We start from the raw sequence: 19,469 nt of genomic DNA, 5'->3' as shown, positions 1-19,469 counted from the left end.
AAAAAGAAAAAAAAATTCTCCCCCAAAAGTGTAAACTATAAGGGCTTTCACACTAGAGGAATGTTTTCATAATGTCTACAACTATTTCCGGAAGCCCCCTTTTTTTAGCGTGTTTGTACCACAGGAACAAGCGAAACATGATTTATGTATTTCTGCTTATCGAGCGACATTGGGCAACAACCACACAGAAAACACTATAATACTTTTTCATATACCATTTACTTTATTAGATAGGACTGTTAAACAGATCGTTAATTAATGAAGACAGAGAGTGTGTTCAGGATCTGGCTAAACTGTTCTCAGCACCATAAAAAAAAAGTCCACTGCCCAGAGTTCTTGACTCTTTGTTTTTTTTGTTTTTTGCATGTGTTATACATAATTTCTTTGTATGACAACCTGGCCAAAAAAACAAACAAAAAAGCCACAATTTGGCATGTTTTATTGCGTTATCACAAATAAAACAATTGACTCCTCCAAGCATATAAAATAACATTTGAATAAAGGGTGATGTACATTTTCCTAGGCCGGAAATCACTTTTGGCCACTACAGTGGGTGCATAATTACCAGACAAGTCGATATTCTAATCTTTTTGTTTTTAAGCATATTTGACCAATTCCAAAACATCAATCTTAATAACTACTATGAATTTTGGTCACTGGCACAGCAGGGTCACAAAAAAACAAGTTATTAAAAAAGATATTAACAGCAAAATACTTTAACAATAAGGGTGAAGAATAACGTGTGAAACAATCAGGGAACCTTTAGTCTCCAGTGTCACCATTTTCCAGAACTATGTTAATAACACATCTAAATTATAAGGCATTTTTCACTTTAAGCCCTCATCAACAATTACACATTGCCGATTAATGATTATATACAATCTTAATAGTAATTATTAAAGGGACACTTCACCCATTTGCATTAAGCTTTGCATTGTTAGAAACCCAGTCATACTATTGAATGGTCGTGCAACACTCTCTCATTTTCCCCTGAGACGGGAGAAATCTGTTATTTACCTCTTACACTTCCTCCTACAATGACGCAAAAATCGTCATTTTGCGTCATTGTAGGAGGAAGTGTTAGAGGGGGGGATTTCTGTTAAGACTACAGACACTAGTTTCTCATCTTTCCCAGGGGGCGGGACCCGCTCACGCTACAGACCTATTACAGATCAGTGGGTGGGACTTTACTCTCTGAAACTGAAAGCAATATCCTCCATCTTGTTTGAAGCTAAGCTAACAGGCGCTGTGGAGACAGATGTAAAGTTATGACAATAGCGGAGGAGAGTGCTCAATATGATATAGAAGAAGAGGATTTCGGAAGTCTGATGCTTGAATCAGGTGTTTGTGGCTACCTTTACAAGCCGCATTATAGCGAAGAGCAGCCGAGGCAGAAGACCTGCCTGCCGCGGACGAGGAGCCCGGACTGGCTCGAGTTAGGGCGGACTGGTGGCGCCGGTGATCTCACAATGCAGCTACGAACCGCTACGAACACAGAGATAGAGTCCGTCTGCGGCAAAGAATTTCAACGATGACAATTTCTCCTGGACGAAATCTCTGAATCAGACGAGGACACGGACGTTTGTGTTGAGAACTATCCTAGTTTCGCACCGCATATGTTCTGACTGAACATCCAGGTACCATGCAATAATTCACCTTTTCGAAAGAAATACAAACGAGGAGTAATGCACTATATGAGTTCGCCAACTAACTAGACATTTTGTGTGAATGTGAAATGAATTTCAAGCTCTGGTAGTAGCTAGCCTTGTAGACGGAAGAGTGATTTCTCTTATAGGCAGATATGCGCTTTCTGGATTAGTGGGAGTGGCTTGCGGAGCTGTGCAATGTGGTGCATTGTGGGAGTTGTTGTCTTTCATACAAATGCGTTCTGAAGTTATTTTTTGTCTTTTCTCGGTCACGAAGGCACCAAATTCAAAAATTATTTTACATTTCGACTACATATATGACCCACTTTAAATAAAAAACAATGTTCAAATGGGTGAAATGACCCTTTAAGAATGATGTGGTTTTCAATTGGTAAAATGTGATTGTAAAAAATATTTGATCAGAATATCAACTTGCCTAATAACTAGATGTACCGCATAGCGGTACAAAATATGACCGCCGCTCAGGCCTGCACTGGCTTTCCACAAAAATAAATGACGTGGAGCAATTTGGCTGTATAGAGCTGGTAAGTCCCGCCCCTTCCGCAAAACATATGTTGTCTGTGAATTTTTTATATAACTTTTCGTGTAAAGAATGATACAATTTAGCGGGTAGAAGTTTGATACGGTTAGACTTTGTGTGAGAGCACTTTGTGGACTACAACTCTCACGCGTTTGAAACGTCAACACACTACTAGCACACGGACTAGCTCACGGATCCCGCTAAACATGGCTGTGTCTTTGGTGCACTTCACCGCCTTCTTTCAGGGAGAGGACAAAATCGTTGAAGTTGGTGAAAACCATGGGTAAGTCAACTTTATGGGGTGACGTCACATAGGCGACATGTAGTCTTTCTCGTTATGTCTTTTCCACAACTGCTAGCTGAAGAATCATACCATATACTGTCAAACTAGTAACATGGAGAGTTATATAAAAAATTCACAGACAACATATGTTCACATTCATGGCACAATTCAAACGGGACCAGAAAATAATTATTTTCTCCCATTCACTTGCATTGACGGTTTTTCAACTTTGAGGTCCAGCGGGGTTTTACGGAAGGGGCGGGACTTACCAGCTCTATTGCGTGTTTATGTATATACCTAAAAAAAGTAGTAGTATGTGCATGTCTGTCTGTGTGTGTGTGTATGTGTGTGTGTTTGTGTATGTGTGTGTCTGTGCGTGTATGTATGCGTGCGTACATGTGTGTGCGCGTGTGTGTTTGTGTGTGTGTCTGTGCATGTGGATTTGTATGTGTGTGTGTATGGGTGTGTGTCTGTGCGTGTGGATGTCAGTGTGAGTGCATGATTGCGTTTGTTTGTATTCCTGCATGTGTGTGTGTGTGACAGTTAGGGTTGGCAACTTCAGAAAAGGAAAATGCGGGACAATCGTGGTTATTTATAGGAAAATGAGGGACACTCAAAATATTTGTACTGTATCACACAGTGTACGTCATTTCAGTGTCTGCAGTTAAGTTTGTGTTTTAAAGGTTATCAGACATAAACACATTTGTATTGCTAAACCTATTTATGTATTTAATTCTAAAAATAATTTTAATGTCATACATGAAAAAAGTCACATTACAAACAAACCATAGTTCAAAATAACAGCATTTATCTAAAATAGAAAGCTTTTTTAACATTATACACTAGGCTTACAGTTCAAAAGTTTGGGGTTAGTAAGATTATTTTTTGGGGAAAAAAAATAAAGAAAGTAATTGCCTACTTTTATTCAGCAAGGATGCATTACATTAATCAAAAGTGACAGTTAAGATAATGTTACAAAAGCTTTCTATGTACTTTCTAAAAGCTTTAAAACATTAATAATAATCAGAAATGTTTTTTGAGCATATTATTCCCTCAGGTAGATTACATGTTTTCTTGCGTGGCTGGATGTTAGACTCATGAACAATAATCACGTTGTTTGCATTCGCCAAAATTGATTAGCCGAAATCAAAACGTGGACAGTGAAAGGAAATTACCGTTAGCGCGAGACCAGTCCGGCTTGAAGCGGAAGCGACCAGACGACAGAGGATGTTCGCAAATCAAACAATGATTTGTCTCAAAACAGTGATTAAAAAAAGCTGTGATTGGATGATGACAGGTGTCGGTGATCATTCTCAAGTGTCGTGGTAAGCACTTTTATCATCCTAAACCAGCAACCCTTCGCTCAACAGCACCATCTACAGGCCGATGAGTGTACAGTCACTAAATGTGCACATAAATGAATTTATTTTATACCCCCCCATGGATGAAATTCTACGAAACTTAGCATACCCCCAGAGGATGTCAAGTTAATCATACACATGAAATATGGTGCAGTTCTGAACATCTCAACTGAAGATAGGGGCAATTAAAGCAGAATAATATTGCATTTATATTTTTTATGGGCGGGGCGCAAATCACAAATGAGTGATTATGGGCTAGGTTGATGTGGGCCCTTAAGACCAACATACCATAAAAATTTCTTCATCCTCGGTTCCACGGTTCAAGTAGTTATTTAGGAAAAACTGCATTTTTTGGGTTTGGGGGGGCCCAGCGCGGGGGGGGAGTGGCCCCCGGGGACCAAACGAAATTTTTCCGTAAAAGTCTATTGGGGCTACATGCTCACCAAATTTCATGTTCCCCGGTGTTTCGGTGTCCCTGGTATCGTTGACGGAAAATTCAGTAGATTGACAAAAAAAAAAAAAAAAAAAAAAAAAACTTTGACAATCCCTATATGACCGCTTTCGCTAGCTATGCTAGCGGCGGTCATAATTATGTATGTACTGTAAATATATACAGGGTTTGCTAAATTTCCAACCCTAAATATAGGCAATGTCTTAACAAGCACCACTAATATTTAGCTTAATTTTTAGCTTAGGTTTTATCATAAGTCCTCATTTAGATCGTACCTTCTCTTTCTGGATCTCGCTTTTGATGGTGGAGATCTTGATCTTCATCTCCTCGATCTCGTGCTCAGAGAGTGTCTGGACGTGAGGGAGAGAGTCCGTGTCATCCAGAGTCTGGAAGCTCAGATCAGCCAGAGGGATGTACCATTTACACTCATACTGCTGATGCCTCCTGACAAACACACAAAGAGAGAAACATACTTAATCGTCAAATAAAAACATTATTTATTATGTTATTTTTTATTGCTTTAATTTTTATAAATAAGCACACTAAATTAAATTGACAACCTTAATGTTATTTATATATTAAGTATATAATTTGAGTGTATTAAGTGTATAATTCGTTCCTGATCGCAAACACATGCTTCATGATATAATTTTCTTCCTGGCTCTGTTGAGACTTATGTAAGCTATTAACCTAAGCACTCACTATGGAGAATATATACAGTACACACACGCACGCTTCAGGAATCAAAATGTGTTTCCACTGCAGAAATGCTTGATAATGCACTCTTATTGTGAGATGATTGTGATGCTCTGCAGCTGCTCTGTCAGTCAAATGGCTCTGCAGCAGCATATAATCTGTTCATCATCATGCTTAACAACCAATTAAAATCATCTCCTGCTTAATTTCAGTCTGAAAAAACCATGCTGAATACTTTACAGTCTCTGCCAGTTCTGAGAACAAAACCCAGAACTGAATGCCCCATAATGCCGAGCATATGAGGCAAAGTAGATTATGGCTGTGTCTGAAATTTAAAAATGCTGCCATCGGAGGATGCATTCCTAGGTTAATTCCAAATTAATGTTAGCTTCACTTCCTGTCTCCTGAGATACCTTCATCTGATCGATTTTTGAAGGTAGCATAGATGTATCCTTCACTGCCTATGATATTCCTCAATCCTGTGTGTAATCCTGTATATATATATGACATCTGAAAGTTGTGGTTGGTGGTCAGTTTGTGTGTAAATGTATATATATTCGCTTAGTCCCAAATCTTGCTCTATTTTGTTGTAAATCATTAAACCATTACGCTGTCTCAGAAGCCTGTTCGAAATCAGTTTCATGAGGTATCTTCATGTGCAAATGCACAGCCTATAGTGTGTGTGTGTGTGGTGTGTGTGTGTTACGTACTATGCCTGTTATTCTGGGAAGGCTGTAGCTGCATGAGGGTAACAACAGCTATCAATCAATAGTACGATGTCTTTGACATAGTGACCATGACAACAACAGAGTGACAAATGATATCGCACCTTTGTAAATCAACACTTAATCTACAAGCACCACATGCATGTAGTGGTAATACATAACTGAGAGAGAAAGTGAGTAAACTGTGTAAACTGTAAAAATTTGGTTTCAAAGTTGCAAATAAACAAAGATTATTGGAGTACATTTTACAATAAAATACTATTTCAGTATTTCTACTTCAAAATGTTGTTTTATTCAGTGTGTTACTTGCCATTTCTTTGTAATTATTTAGTGAAATTTAAAAGCATTTTTGAGTGAAAATTCTGAATCTGAAAGATTCAAATCCAATTTGAACTGTCCATGTTCATACCCAACTGCTGTCTTTTTCATCTTGGCACAGAGCAGAAGGTCTGTGAAGAGGAAGACATGACGGAGTTTACGCGTCCCCTCCGACACCTCCACCAGGAAGCCATCCTTCACCAGCTGACGAGCCTGTGATATTTAAAATATGAAATATTGATATGTTTTTACTAAACACACAATTAATCCAATGGCAGAAATCTTTTTGACACTTGAACATAGTAGGTTGCGGTATTGCACCTTTTTATATGCTTTTATACAGTTATGATTACAAACTCTCTTTCCGCCTCCCTACATTTGTGTTTTGAGTATCTTCTTATTTGTTAGGGGTATGTTTCCTACAATCATTGTTGGCAGACATAGCTGACTATGGTCGCAAGTAGTTCAACGATTCAGTGTTTCCAGAAAACAGTTCCAACAAATAGTCGCAAATAGCATTACAATTTGTGTGGGTGGAACTACAGCTCTTGACCTGTGGTTATAAGAACAGTTTCCTGTTAGAATGACATGTGGACTTAAATAGATCATTCTCTTGAGCAAATAGCAAGAATTTGACATGACTGAATCACGCAGTTGCTGAAGATTTGTCGGCTGCACATCCATGATGCAAATCTCCCGTTCTACCAAAGGTGCTCTATTGGATTGAAATTTGGTGACTGTGGAGGCCATTTGAGTAAAGTGAAAGCAGTTTGAAATGATTGGAGCTTTGTGACATGGCTCATTATTGTGCTTATAAAGGGATGGACATGGTCAACAACAATACTCAGGTAGGCTGTGGCGTTTAAATAATGCTCAGTTGGTACCAAGGGGCCCAAAGTGCGCCAAGAAAATATCCCCCACACCATTACACCACCAAAAGCAGCCTGTGCCATTCATACAAGGCAGGATGGATCCATGTTTTCATATTGTTTATGCCAAATTCTGACCATACCATCTGAATGTTGCACCAGAAATCAAGACTCCTCAGAACAGGCAACGTTTTGGTGAGCTCGTGTGAATTGTAGCCTCAGTTTCCTGTTCTTAGCTGACAGGAGTGGCATCCGGTATGTCTTCTGCTGCTGTAGCCCATCTGTGTCAAAGTTATATGTTGTGTATTCAAAGATGCTCTTCTGCATACCTCGGTTGTAGCAAGTGGCTATTTGAGTTACTGTTGAATTTCTATCAGCTCAAACCAGTCTGGCTATTCTCTTCTGACCTCTGGCATCAACAAGAAGGAATTTTAGCCCCCAAAACCACAGCTCACTGGATATTTTCACTTTTTCTGAAAATTCTCTGTTAACCCTAGAGATGGTTGTGCGTGAAAATCCCAGTAGATAAGCAGTTTCTAAAACACCCATGTCACCAACAACCATGCCATAAATGAAATAATGAATAACAAATTTATTCAGTAGAACAGTTTAGCACTTTAAAAGGAAAGACAGTAATCTTGTTGTTTATGCATATATCCTATCATTTGGGGTCAATCATTTATTCTTTTTTTGTCATTGTTTAATTATCTTTAGAGATTGTGTTAAAGGACTCCAACCCTGTCATACTGTCCCAGCATAGCTATTCTTGTGTTGCTGGCACAGCACTGTGTAACCACACTACTGTACCAGACATCACATTCTCTGCTTAGCTGGCACAAACCCAAAACAGTGGTAAGTTTAAGTGAATTTTGAGAAGAATGAGATAAATGATTAATGGTTACCCTGTGTTTTCCAATGATGTTCCTTGAGACACATAAACAGTACGTGTTTTAAATTCAAATCATACGCTGCTTGCTAGACCAAGACCTAAAACGGGTGTGTAAGATAAGTGAGATATCCAAGACACTGTTGTTGTGTCTCTAGGAAAAGAGTTGGCTAACACTGGCTCATCCTAATATGCCCACTTGGTATTCCTAGCGAGTCTCTGTTATCATAATATAGGTCACACAGTTAGTTGTGATCGATAGTTAGTCGAAATATGACAGAGAGAGCTTACTTTTACCACAGTTTGCTTTCAGAGAATACTATACCAGAAGTGCGCGTCCAACTGAGATTTTACCATGATGGTTAAGAAGCGTGTTGAATGGCTGCAACTTCTGATTATACTCATAATGACTAATCTGTTGATTATTTCTTTGAATAATTGATCTGTCAGGTACTAGGAAAAAAAACCCAGATATATATTGATGCAAAGCTGACTCAAGGTGAGGTAGGGTTTTTTTTTTGTTTTTGTTTTTTTGCTGTGGAATGCCCACACAGACCAAAACTAAGAAGAAAAAAAACCTTACCAGGTTCTGAATAAAATGCTATTAATAAAGTAGGTGTGAAAACACTCTTACAAAAGGCATTGATACCTCACCCGTCTTAAAGCGTTACTTACAGCAAAGGACTGTATATGCAAAATACATTATACTTCATACTCTCTTCTGTCACACAAAGTTGCACAAACACACAAAGTCACACACCTCTCCCTTCGGTGTGGTCACGGCAGTCCTGCGCGGGTCAATCTCTTCATTGATGCTGGAAAGGAAGTTCTGGGATATTCTCAGAGCATCCTGCAGTAATGGGAAGTCTGGATGATCTTTAGGGGTGTGTTTCAACAAGTCCTTATATAATAAAACAAAAAGACAACATACATGAGTTTTATGTGTATTCTTAAAGTGATAATCCCACAACTAAAACAAAAATGATAAAGTTATAAACCTACACTACAGTTCAAAAGTTTGGGGTTGGTGAGACTTAAAATATTTTTGAAAGACTGAATTTAATTGATCAAAAAGTAAAGTAAGAACCAGAATACTGTGAAATATTATTGCAATTTAAAAGAACTGTTTTCTATTTTAATATATTTTAAAATGTAATTTATGCCTGTGATGCAGCCATTACTCCAATCTTCAGTGTCACATGATCCTTTAGAAAACATTATAATTTGCTGATTTGCTCTTCAATAAATATTTTTGTATTACTATCAATGATGAAAACTTATTTATTCTACTTATTAAGTAGTTATTCTACTTAATATTTTTATGGAAACCATAATACATTTTTTATAGGATTCTTTGATTAATCAAAATAAAGGCATTTATTTGAAATATAAATTGTTTGTAACATTATAAAATAATGAATAAAAAATCTTTACTGTCACTTGTGATCAAATTAATGTGTCCTGATTTTATTTAATTTTTTTAATCTTGCTGACCACAAAACTTTTGAATGGCTGTGTATATGAGGAAGTCACATTTTGGACTAAGATACTGGTGGAATTTTTATCCATTATCAAAGGTTATAGTACCTCACGTTGAGGTTTATATACAGTATCTCGTTGAGATACCTCCTACTTACATCTGGATTTGGTATGGCCTTAAAATCCGTGATAAAAAATCAGGTCTCACATTTTGATACTCGAATATTAATGGATATGATGATCTTTAAACAGTAGAATTTAGTAGTATTGGAGTGTCTCTTTATAGCACACTTAACTACGGTTTACAGATAAACGCCACAACTCCAAAATGTCATCACAGACAATATGCAAATACTCAGAACATCTAAAGACAACCTTTCAAGGTAAGAAATCAAAAGTGCACATTCTTTCAAATTGACTGCAGTTAAATCTCTACAGAGTTTACAATGAAAGTGAACTCATATGATAAGTTAAACCTGATTAAACTATAAGACTCGATAGATTCTTATACAAATAGAGATTTATTAGAAACACTGCAAGCAGAGTGTGCATGTGAGTGTGCATGTGTGACTCCAGAAAAATACTAGCCTGTGCATTTGCCTTAGTAGAGGTGACCTTACGATTTTAAAATTAACTGTACAATCAATAGACGTTTATATTTTTAGAGAGAACAACTCACATGCAGGACAAGAGTGCTGCGAGTGACACGGTCAATAGGCTTGTAAAGGAGAGCTGTAAAGACAAACATTAAATAATTAATTAGAGAGTGACAAGTTATGGAATATTATTTTTCAAGATAAAATATTTATAGATTTTAACTAAAAACACTCATACTTTCAATCATAAAAATGCTCAAAATGTCAAACACACCCAAAGAGAGAGAGAGAGAGAGAAAAAAAAGAAGAAATACTCCTTCCCAAACTATTACACAGCTGACTGAGCAGCCAAATACTAGGGATAATAGCATCTCTGAGCACTGTACAAACATGAGCATCCAGGACAAATGAATCCAAACACTGAGAGGAGGCTCAGTTTGTCTTTAGCTTTCCCACTCTCCCCACTCTCCGTAAGCTGACAGACTGAGAGAGAAAAGAAAATGCATATCTGTCAGCTTATACAGTATCATGCCCTCCCTGAACACTGCTGTGGGATGCAATTTTTTTTTTTTTAACAAAAGGCAGGCGACGAAGGCGGCAAATGACTCATTATGCATTTTTCACAAACATTCAATTGCAAGTCAAAGGAAAATTTGAAAACTTTAATGAGGGGTTTAGATTTTTTCTATCAAGAAATAATCAATACAATACTGCTTTGCACCAATATGCAACCAAAATTCAATATTGCACTAAGGTACAATTTTAAAAGCCTTTAATTGAAAAATACTGGATATTCTGAGTAATGTATGGTGGTTATGGCCCTGCACTAACCACTGAGCCAAAACTTCAACACAATCATTTCTGTAATTTCTGTTCCCCTCATTAAAAAAAAACACAGCTTATTCAAAGTCAGACTATTGTCTTCCAAGAAGTACCAGTCAGGTACAAGGAGCACTGTTACACACAGTTTTGGAAAGTATACTGACATACACACTCCGATAAGGGTCTCCTGTGAGCAATCTTCAGGAAAAAGAGCTTTGTCTCTCATTTCTTTGACAGCACTAGTGAGAGACTTCTCCACATTCTTCTCTGCGGTCACATCTTCATCTTCTGACAGGGTTATGATGGGTTCCTGCGGTGGTCCTGCTTTTTTCATTCTAATGTATGATGTTTCCCACCAGTCCGTACTCACTCATACTCAATTCATCTAATTATAGATTATATTTCACAACGCAAAAGAACGAAGCTCTCTGACATGGCATATTTCCCATGTGCCTCTGCAAGGCTGAAGGATTACAGTGGAGAGAGTGTAGTGACAGAAATGTTTGAGGAGGAGGAGAGAGAAGTGAGGTGTACTAGTAGATTTATAAGGGAAAACTACAGTGTCATTTATCAATTAAATATCTTTACTCATATTTGCTAGTGTTCATTTGCATTACTGTTTGCAGGGCTTTATCAGCATTTTCTATGGTAATTTTGGGATGCTTTTGAGAAACATACTGTAGTCCCTATAGGTTGTGACATCCAACCTTGAAGCACATCTCAGCACAGAGGCTTGCATTCAAAATGAGTCCAAGACGCCCTTCACACACAGTCCCAGAAGAAACCCCTCTAGATTGAGAGAGCTACTGATTTCCCATATAGCCATCCCGCTGGATTGAGGAAAAGATGACTGGAGAAATTGTGAGAAATGCACACATATCATTACAAGGACTTTCTATTTATGGCCACAGACAATAAATCTCATATCTTATATACATTAAAACAAACTGTTTGGGTACAAACAATATACAGTAGTGGCCAAAAGTGATGTCAGGAAGGTATTTGTGTTTTTAATGACCCTACACGTTCAATTAAACCATCTATACTCAATATATATTTTTATATTTTAAATATGATGGAAGAACTAAACTAAACTGTGTTAAGGTATTTATCTGACAAAATGATTTGGCAAAAAAGGTAAACTACAGCTACAGGTTTTATTTCACTATGCAAAAATGTGTAGAAAAACAAAAAGCTCACAGGAAAAAAGAATACACTGAGTACAACATAAGTTATACATATTTGGATGGTTCTCACTTGTTTTTTCATGAGTTTGTATTTTCTTTGTATTATAGCCTGGCACAACTATTCAATATGCTTACAAATACTTTAACACACTTTTAATAATTGAATAAAGGGTGAAGATTGGCAGGACATCACTTTTGGCTACTACTGTAAAGCAGAATTGGAGTGTCAAGTCAAGTCATCTTCATTTATATATGGCTTTTAACAATGTAGATTGTTCCAAAGCGGCTTTACAGAGATACAAGGAGAGTTTAAAGTAACAGAGATTGTTTTGGCTTCATAGCAGTTCTTGAATAAAGTTATTTTCCAGCTAAAGTTAATTTGATTGATTCACTTCTGTCACAACGATCATTAGTTATTAACTTAGGGGCTGCTAACACAACACCGTTTTAACAGGAAACTCTACACAGACTTTAAACGCGAAACCTGTGAGAATGCTGAGAGCGTGCACATGCGTATTACGAGTTCAGTCTATTGGTATGCGCGTTTGAATATATGTGCGCAGGTTTGTAATTCCCTACAAACCAAGCCTTAAAAAACTACTTGTCTGGCCTTAACATTTTTGATACAGAATTTTATCACTTCGGGGTAGATACGCGAACCGAATTTTCCCGACAACGCTTTATCTTTAGAGTGGTAAAGGGATCCTCCATAAGGAGAATCTAGTTGGCACTTTAGCACCCCGCTATGACATCGGGTCCAGGCGCAGTTCCTTCATCAGATCTGGATACAGCCTGGATCCGGCAGGCTGTATCCAGATCTCGGGATAAACAAAAACCTCGGGAAAACCTCTGGATAAACAAAAACACTAAAATTAGCGTAGATGCCATTCTTCTTATGATGTAACGAGTACATCAGGATTTATGGGAAGTGTTCCCGGTTCCGGCTGACCTGATCTATGCAGCTTAACATTGAATTATAGAAGTCTATAATGTGTTATGTGAATGCTATGTCAAAGAGATGTGTTTTTAGTCTAGCTTTGAACTGACAGAGTGTGTCTGCTTCCCGGTAGGAAGACTGTTCCAAAGTTTTGGTGCTAAATAGGAGAAGGATCTACCACCAGCAGTCGATTTTGATATTCTAGGTATTATCAACTGGCTGGAATTTTGAGATCGCAATAGACGTGAAGGACTATAATGCATTAACCCTCTGTGGTCTGGGGTGTTTTTGGGGTCCTTGAGATGTTCTGACATGCCCTGACATTTGTGCTTTTTTCAGTTGCTTATAAACATATCAATGGCAAAAAAAAAATACACACTATTTAGAACAAACAGGACTACCATGATATGTGAGCCACATGTATGTACATGTTTTCATTTTTGAGAGAATAATGTTTATGCATGGTTATTGAAAAAACTAAAAATGAAAGTTTCTGAAATAAGGCCACAAAACACATACTAAATATATGTCAATAAGACTTTTGACTAATGGATGTCGTCGCCTATAGTTTTTTCTTCAAAATGATGTGAAAATCATCCTGCCTAATCATTCACATAAAACGATACATTGATTTAAGTTTTGCGAAACACTTTTAGTTTGGAAAGGCAATATGCGGATGGGGCGTAAACGATCATGCATATTTAGTAGTTCACACCTGATGAGACAATGCCCCTGCATACTTAATGAGCCATTCATTCAGGTGTGTCACCTATAGCTAACTTAAATATACAAGCTTCATAAAAATGATCATTCTAGAAGAAAATTTCAGATGGCATTTAGAGGCTTTTGCATCTGAACTCTTCATATACACACACACACACACACACACACACATATATATAAATATATGTATATATATATAAAAATGCGGTTTTACAGATACTAGACACGTGACTTTCAAATGAAAGATTGGTATCAAAGAGCAGACCCAGGTTCCTAACCGACGACGAAGACTTAACAGAGCAGCCATCACATGTTAGACAGTATTCTAGGTTATTACGTGAGAAAGTTTTTTGTCCAATAATTAGAATGTCTGTTTTTTCAGAATTTAGTAGTAGGAAATTACTAGTCATCCAATTTTTTATATCAGCTATGCATTCCGTTAATTTTGTGAATTGGTAGTTTTCGTTAGGTTGTGAAGAAATATAGAGCTGAGTATCATCGGCATAACAGTGAAAGCTAATTCCATGTTTCCTAATGATATCTCCTAATGGTAGCATGTACAGAGTGAACAGCAGTGGTCCTAGTACTGAGCCTTGTGGGACGCCATACTGAACTTGTGATCGATAAGACATCTCTTCATTTACTGCTACAAACTGATAACGGTCAGATAAGTATGATTTAAACCATGCTAATGGAATTCCACTAATGCCAACATAATTTTCAAGTCTATTTAAAAAAATGTTGTGGTCAATAGTGTCAAATGCAGCACTAAGATCGAGTAACACCAATAGAGACATACAACCCCGATCGGATGATAAGAGCAAATCATTTGTGACTCTAATGAGAGCTGTCTCGGTACTATGGTACGGTCTTTGACAGAAAGGGTAGATTCGAGATCGGCCTGTAATTGACTAATTTTGTAGGATCAAGTTGCGTTTTTTTAACAAGCGGTTTAATCATAGCCAGCTTAAAGGTTTTTGGTACAGATGGTGGACAACCAGAATGAGACTTTTACCGCCGCCGTTCCCGCGGCGGCAAAATTGGGATGTGTATTTGCTGCCTTTTACCGCTGAGTGGCGCTGTAATCACAGACTTTGAAAAGTGTCAGTTTATTATCTTTATGACGTAATCTGCCGCGGCAGTAATCTGAGCTGAGGTCACAGATAAATTCAAGATAAATATTGTGGTTAAACGAATTCAAATTCATTAAATTTAAACAAAGTAGACACACGTTAAAATTCGCGAAATTCGTTTCGCGTTCCTACCCCAAAGCAACAAAATAAAATAAAATTCTTTATCAAAATTTATAAGGAAAGACAAGTACTTTGTTTAGGCTTGGCTTGTAGGGAATTCCAAACCTGCATATATTCAAACGCACATAACTATAGAACCCACTCTAAATGCGCATGTGAACGCCATCAGCGTTTCTCACAGGTTCGCATTTAAAGTCTGTGTAGAGGGAATGGTGTCGTCTTAGCGGCCCCTAATTTAATAACAAATGATCGTTGCGACGGAAGCAAATCAATCAAAACTAACTTTAGATGGAAAATAACTTAACTCTGCTATAAAGCCAAAACAATCTCTGTTACCTTAAATTATACGCTTATCTCTGTGAAGCTGCTTTGAAACAATCTACGTTGTTAAAAGCGCTATATAAATGAAGATGACTTGACTTGACTTGACGTTAACATTGTGTGCCCAGTTTTTCTATAATTTAGAAAGGCTATGTCAATAGGTTACTTGTCATTTACTTCTTGTTATTTTAATGTGTTTGTAAATTTATTAACTGAAACATAACAGTGAAATAAATTAAAATAATTTACCGTAAAATTAAAACATTTTCAGGACTTGCAGTTACTAACCGATGTTAGTCGGTTTAAGCATTCTTTGTTATAGAATTAAATATAGGCTTACATGTTACAAACTTTTAAAACAGAGAAAATAATAGACCCAGGTTATTCAGACGATAGCTCTGTGGTCAATGCATTAACATAGCTTTCGGAGCTTCAAACGACCTGAGATCGAATCTCAGTGTAGCCGACAGTGTTTGTTTTTCCGTTCTTGATGCTTAAATATGCATCTGTTTATTAAAGTCAATCATCTTGTTTAATTATCAATTGTACATTACAACATAAATTTGCTACATTCCAGTTGAGCCGCTGCAAAGACGACACATCTTATGAAGGAAGACTGTCAGCCGATTGCACCAGAAAACAAAGATGATGAAGCTCGTCTTTAATCTGCTAAATAATTTTTTTTTGTGTGTGTGAATCATTCACGAGATTGAGATGACTGACAGTAATACCCGGCCATAGCAACAGAAGACATTTTTCAAACAATTATCAAAACAGATCGAACAAATCAGAAAAAAACTTTCAATACAGTATTGCTTTCAATTAAAAAATAAACAATGAAAATGTAAAAGAAAAAGAAAATTAATTAAGTTTGAAAACCCATCACATTTTAAGGTATGAATAAAGTGTCGGGACAGTTTATTTATTTAAACAGGGTTGCATCGATAGAGTTTATTCCCTTTGTGATACAAAATAAGAAACACAGAATCTTATTCTTGCAACATTTTAAATTTCTATTGTCAAAGAAATTGCAGCTAAATAAAAAAATTAAAACGGTACAAAACGAAAAAAGTTCAAAGCAACATAAATTAAGAACAGGCGTTTTTCACTGCCTTTCTCTCGCGCTGGATATTTTTTTAGTAAGTTTGGTCTCCCTCACTGCGCGCGGCGGGTCTTTCTCGAAATGAAGCATTTCAGCGTAAAAAAACACCATACAGCTGATAATACTGTATGTCGCTGTGTGTCATCCACACAAATCACGAAAGAAAAAACTGTAACAAATAGCTTTTGTTCCTTCAAAGATACAACATGCCTTGCTGAATTCACCTCACAATAAAACGAGGTGGGTCGCGAATTAAAGAGCTCTGTATCTGCTAAATTGAAATTGTGTGTGGAAAACCTTTAAATACAATCAATAAAACTACAATATATAATTTAATAAGATATAGGGCCTACATAGGCAATGGACTTTTGGAGATTTTGAGATTAATCCTTAAAAGAATTTTGCCTTTGCCTGCTCATCAGGCTGGCTCCGACACTCTCCATATGAAAGACGGAACATTAACACCTCTGTCCTGCACCCCCACGATAAAGCAACTATTGCCTTCTCCAAACCCCCCACAGGCTAGCTGAGTTTGCAAAACAAAACAAAGAGTTTGCCACTCGTCGTGGTGTGCCAAAACACTTAATTATAAACTTCAATATTTCATTCAAAACAATCTCAAAACGCTTTGTGACATTTTGAAAAGCCGTGGATGCATTACTGCCACTGGAACCATGAACGCAACAGAATACTGGTTCTGATTTTATTGTTTGTCGTTTAAACGTCATATATATATATATATTATTATTTTTTTTTTTTTTTTTTTAACAGAACTGCTTTTGAAATTACGATTGGAATTATTATAGGCTACAGAAGTAAAGTCATTGTATAATATTTGTTCCTTAGTGTAAAATGGAAATGCATGGTGATTTTATTTTGTAAATAGGCTATAAGCAAAAAACTATTTTTTAGAAGACAAATCTCTCTGCATCAACAATAGACTATAAAATGCATTAATATAAAAATACCAGTGGTCCAAGTTAGTTCGGGATTCGAAACCGTGTCATCTAAATGATCGTAACGTAAGTTCAACCACTCGGCCACGATTCACTCGTCTGGCCTAACGTTCCAGTGTGTGTTCGCTCACACGAGCGAGAAGCGCTCTTCATTCAAATGAACGTGCCGCCGCGTTTGTCGAACACTTATTCAACATGCCAGAATAAAACCTGGCTTTAGAACAATGCATAGCGCCACTCGTCGTGGTGTGCCAAAAAAATTACAATAATTTAGTTTAATTTATTTCAGTGTTAATGTTTGAGTTAAAAAAATCCTCTACAAATTAAATTAACACAAAGTCGGCTATAAGAGTCCTTTAGGCTACGTAAAAAAGCAAAGGGCTTACAGTCTTAACATTTAGGCTACTTTGCTGAAATTCGATACATTTATTTTCAGTAGGGCCTAATAAATTTGTAGGGATGTAATTTCAGTATGCTTTACCAACGCTATGTATTCAATTAAAGTTCCAAGAGGTCTGGTCTCTATATTTCCTTCCCAGCTGACACTTATATGCAAGTGCACAGCAAAAATCACAACTTGTGCTTGCTGCGAACGCAAGTTATTTAAGGTGTTTCAACTGTACACAGTCTACCCTACAGTGTGAATTCGTTACAAGGTTTCATTTAATTAAATTAATGTGCAGCAATTTGTACAAATAGAGTCTATACTACTATACTGTTGTAGCCATTAAATAATCTCATTTAGTATCATATTTGTTAAAATATTATAATTTTGTTTTTTGTTTTCCATCTATGTTGAAAAGTGAACAGCACGAGTAAGATAGGATGCATTATATCGAGAGATGGATATGGAGTGGGTCAGACATGATTTTGACCACTTCATTAAGTTTTGTTTAATAGAAAACCTTTTTTTAAAGTGAATTTCGTTTTCTATAAATTGTATCTTAATTTTAATCAATTTTTCATCAACCAATTGCCTGGATTCAATCAGTAAGAGAAGCAAATATAACAGACACTAATCATGGAGGCGCCCGCACGGTCACTTGCATTGCACGTCAGCTGGAGCGCATCTCATCCTCCTAACTTAACGAAACTCAGTGTATGCCTCACACAGACATGATAAATACATAAAATACACAAAGCTTGAAGTGTCTTCAAACGAAATAATTCAAAACGAAAAGAAAAAAGGCTAGGCTACCCTCCGATTATGTCTTTATGTGCATTTCTCTCTAGGTGCGTTCACTACAAATATGGCGATCGTCAACTTCATCTTTGCAGTCGACACTGTCAGAAAACACTAGTTTATTGATAAAAATCAATGCACGCATCACCGGATTTACAAATACACATCTTGCTTGTTGCACGCACACATATTATGTCGAAAAAACGAAATATTATGTTGAAATAACATTATTATTAATAATACATCTTTTAGAATATTTGATTAAATGCTGATTGTTGCGCTTGTTCAATTTAATAAAATTAAACCTTTAATTGTGATATTTAAAATAATTTAAAATTAAATATTTAGTGGCCAAGTTTTGCTAATTTATTATATAGGCTATTATATGCCTATTGCCTATATTAAGTAGCCTAGGTCATATTAAGACAAGGCATATATTAAGTTATTTTAGCTGTTATGAGAAAAATAAATCTAACGAAATCTAAAATCTAAATCTAATAAATGTAAAAAAAAATTCTAACGCCAATTCAACATGCCAGAATAAAACCTGATTTTTGAACAATGCGTAACGCCACTCGGCCTGGTGTGCCAAAACACTACATTTTAAACTTCAATGTTTAATTCAAAACAATCTCAAAACGCGTTGTGACATTTTTTGAAGCAGTAGCCTAGCCTATATACATTAAGGGCATTGAAACCAGGATCTTAACTAAACCGCGTTCCGCGTAATCTCTCAAAAATTATGCCACACTACTCCATGTATTTTTTTTTTTTTAAGGACTGCTTTTGAAATCACTATAAATTACTATGCAATTGTATCGCTCACGAGAGCTCTTCATTTATCTAATTCCTCAATAGAATGTTAAAAATATTCAGCGTCATTGCTCCTAATATCGTCTCTATTTTTAACTTTTGATTCTATTTTTTTCAGCTGTAAAATTGATTCTATCTTTGGTTCTATTCTGTTGTAGCCTAATAGGCCTATTTATATGGAAAATATGCCTATTAGGCTTAGGGTTTTATATTTAACCCACTTACTTTTTAAAATACGACAATTGCTGCTGTTTTGCACAATGTCCCTTTGCGCCACCTGGCGGTCACTTCGGGAACGACTTTGAAATGCGGCTGGTTTAT

At 36.6% G+C, this 19,469-nt stretch overlaps 1 protein-coding gene across 5 annotated transcripts in view; it reads right to left on the bottom strand.

Moving 5' to 3' along the window:
* abr (ABR activator of RhoGEF and GTPase) overlaps window positions 1-19,469 on the bottom strand; it is a 488,870-nt gene that overhangs the window by 165,951 nt on the left and 303,450 nt on the right. For all 5 annotated transcript variants that reach the window (XM_079870546.1, XM_079870547.1, XM_079870548.1 and 2 more), the window contains 4 exons: window positions 9,935-9,987; window positions 8,537-8,677; window positions 6,113-6,234; window positions 4,558-4,726 (listed from right to left, as the gene is read on the bottom strand). In XM_079870546.1, coding sequence (XP_079726672.1) covers window positions 4,558-4,726; window positions 6,113-6,234; window positions 8,537-8,677; window positions 9,935-9,987 — 485 coding nt within the window. The remainder of the gene's footprint in view (window positions 1-4,557; window positions 4,727-6,112; window positions 6,235-8,536; window positions 8,678-9,934; window positions 9,988-19,469) is intronic.

The sequence above is a fragment of the Squalius cephalus genome (genome assembly GCF_949319135.1).
Source record: "Squalius cephalus genome assembly, chromosome: 5".
NCBI lineage: Eukaryota > Metazoa > Chordata > Actinopteri > Cypriniformes > Leuciscidae > Squalius > Squalius cephalus.
The sequence above is the reverse complement of the archived record's forward strand: the minus strand, read 5'-3'. Positions and strand labels throughout refer to the sequence as shown.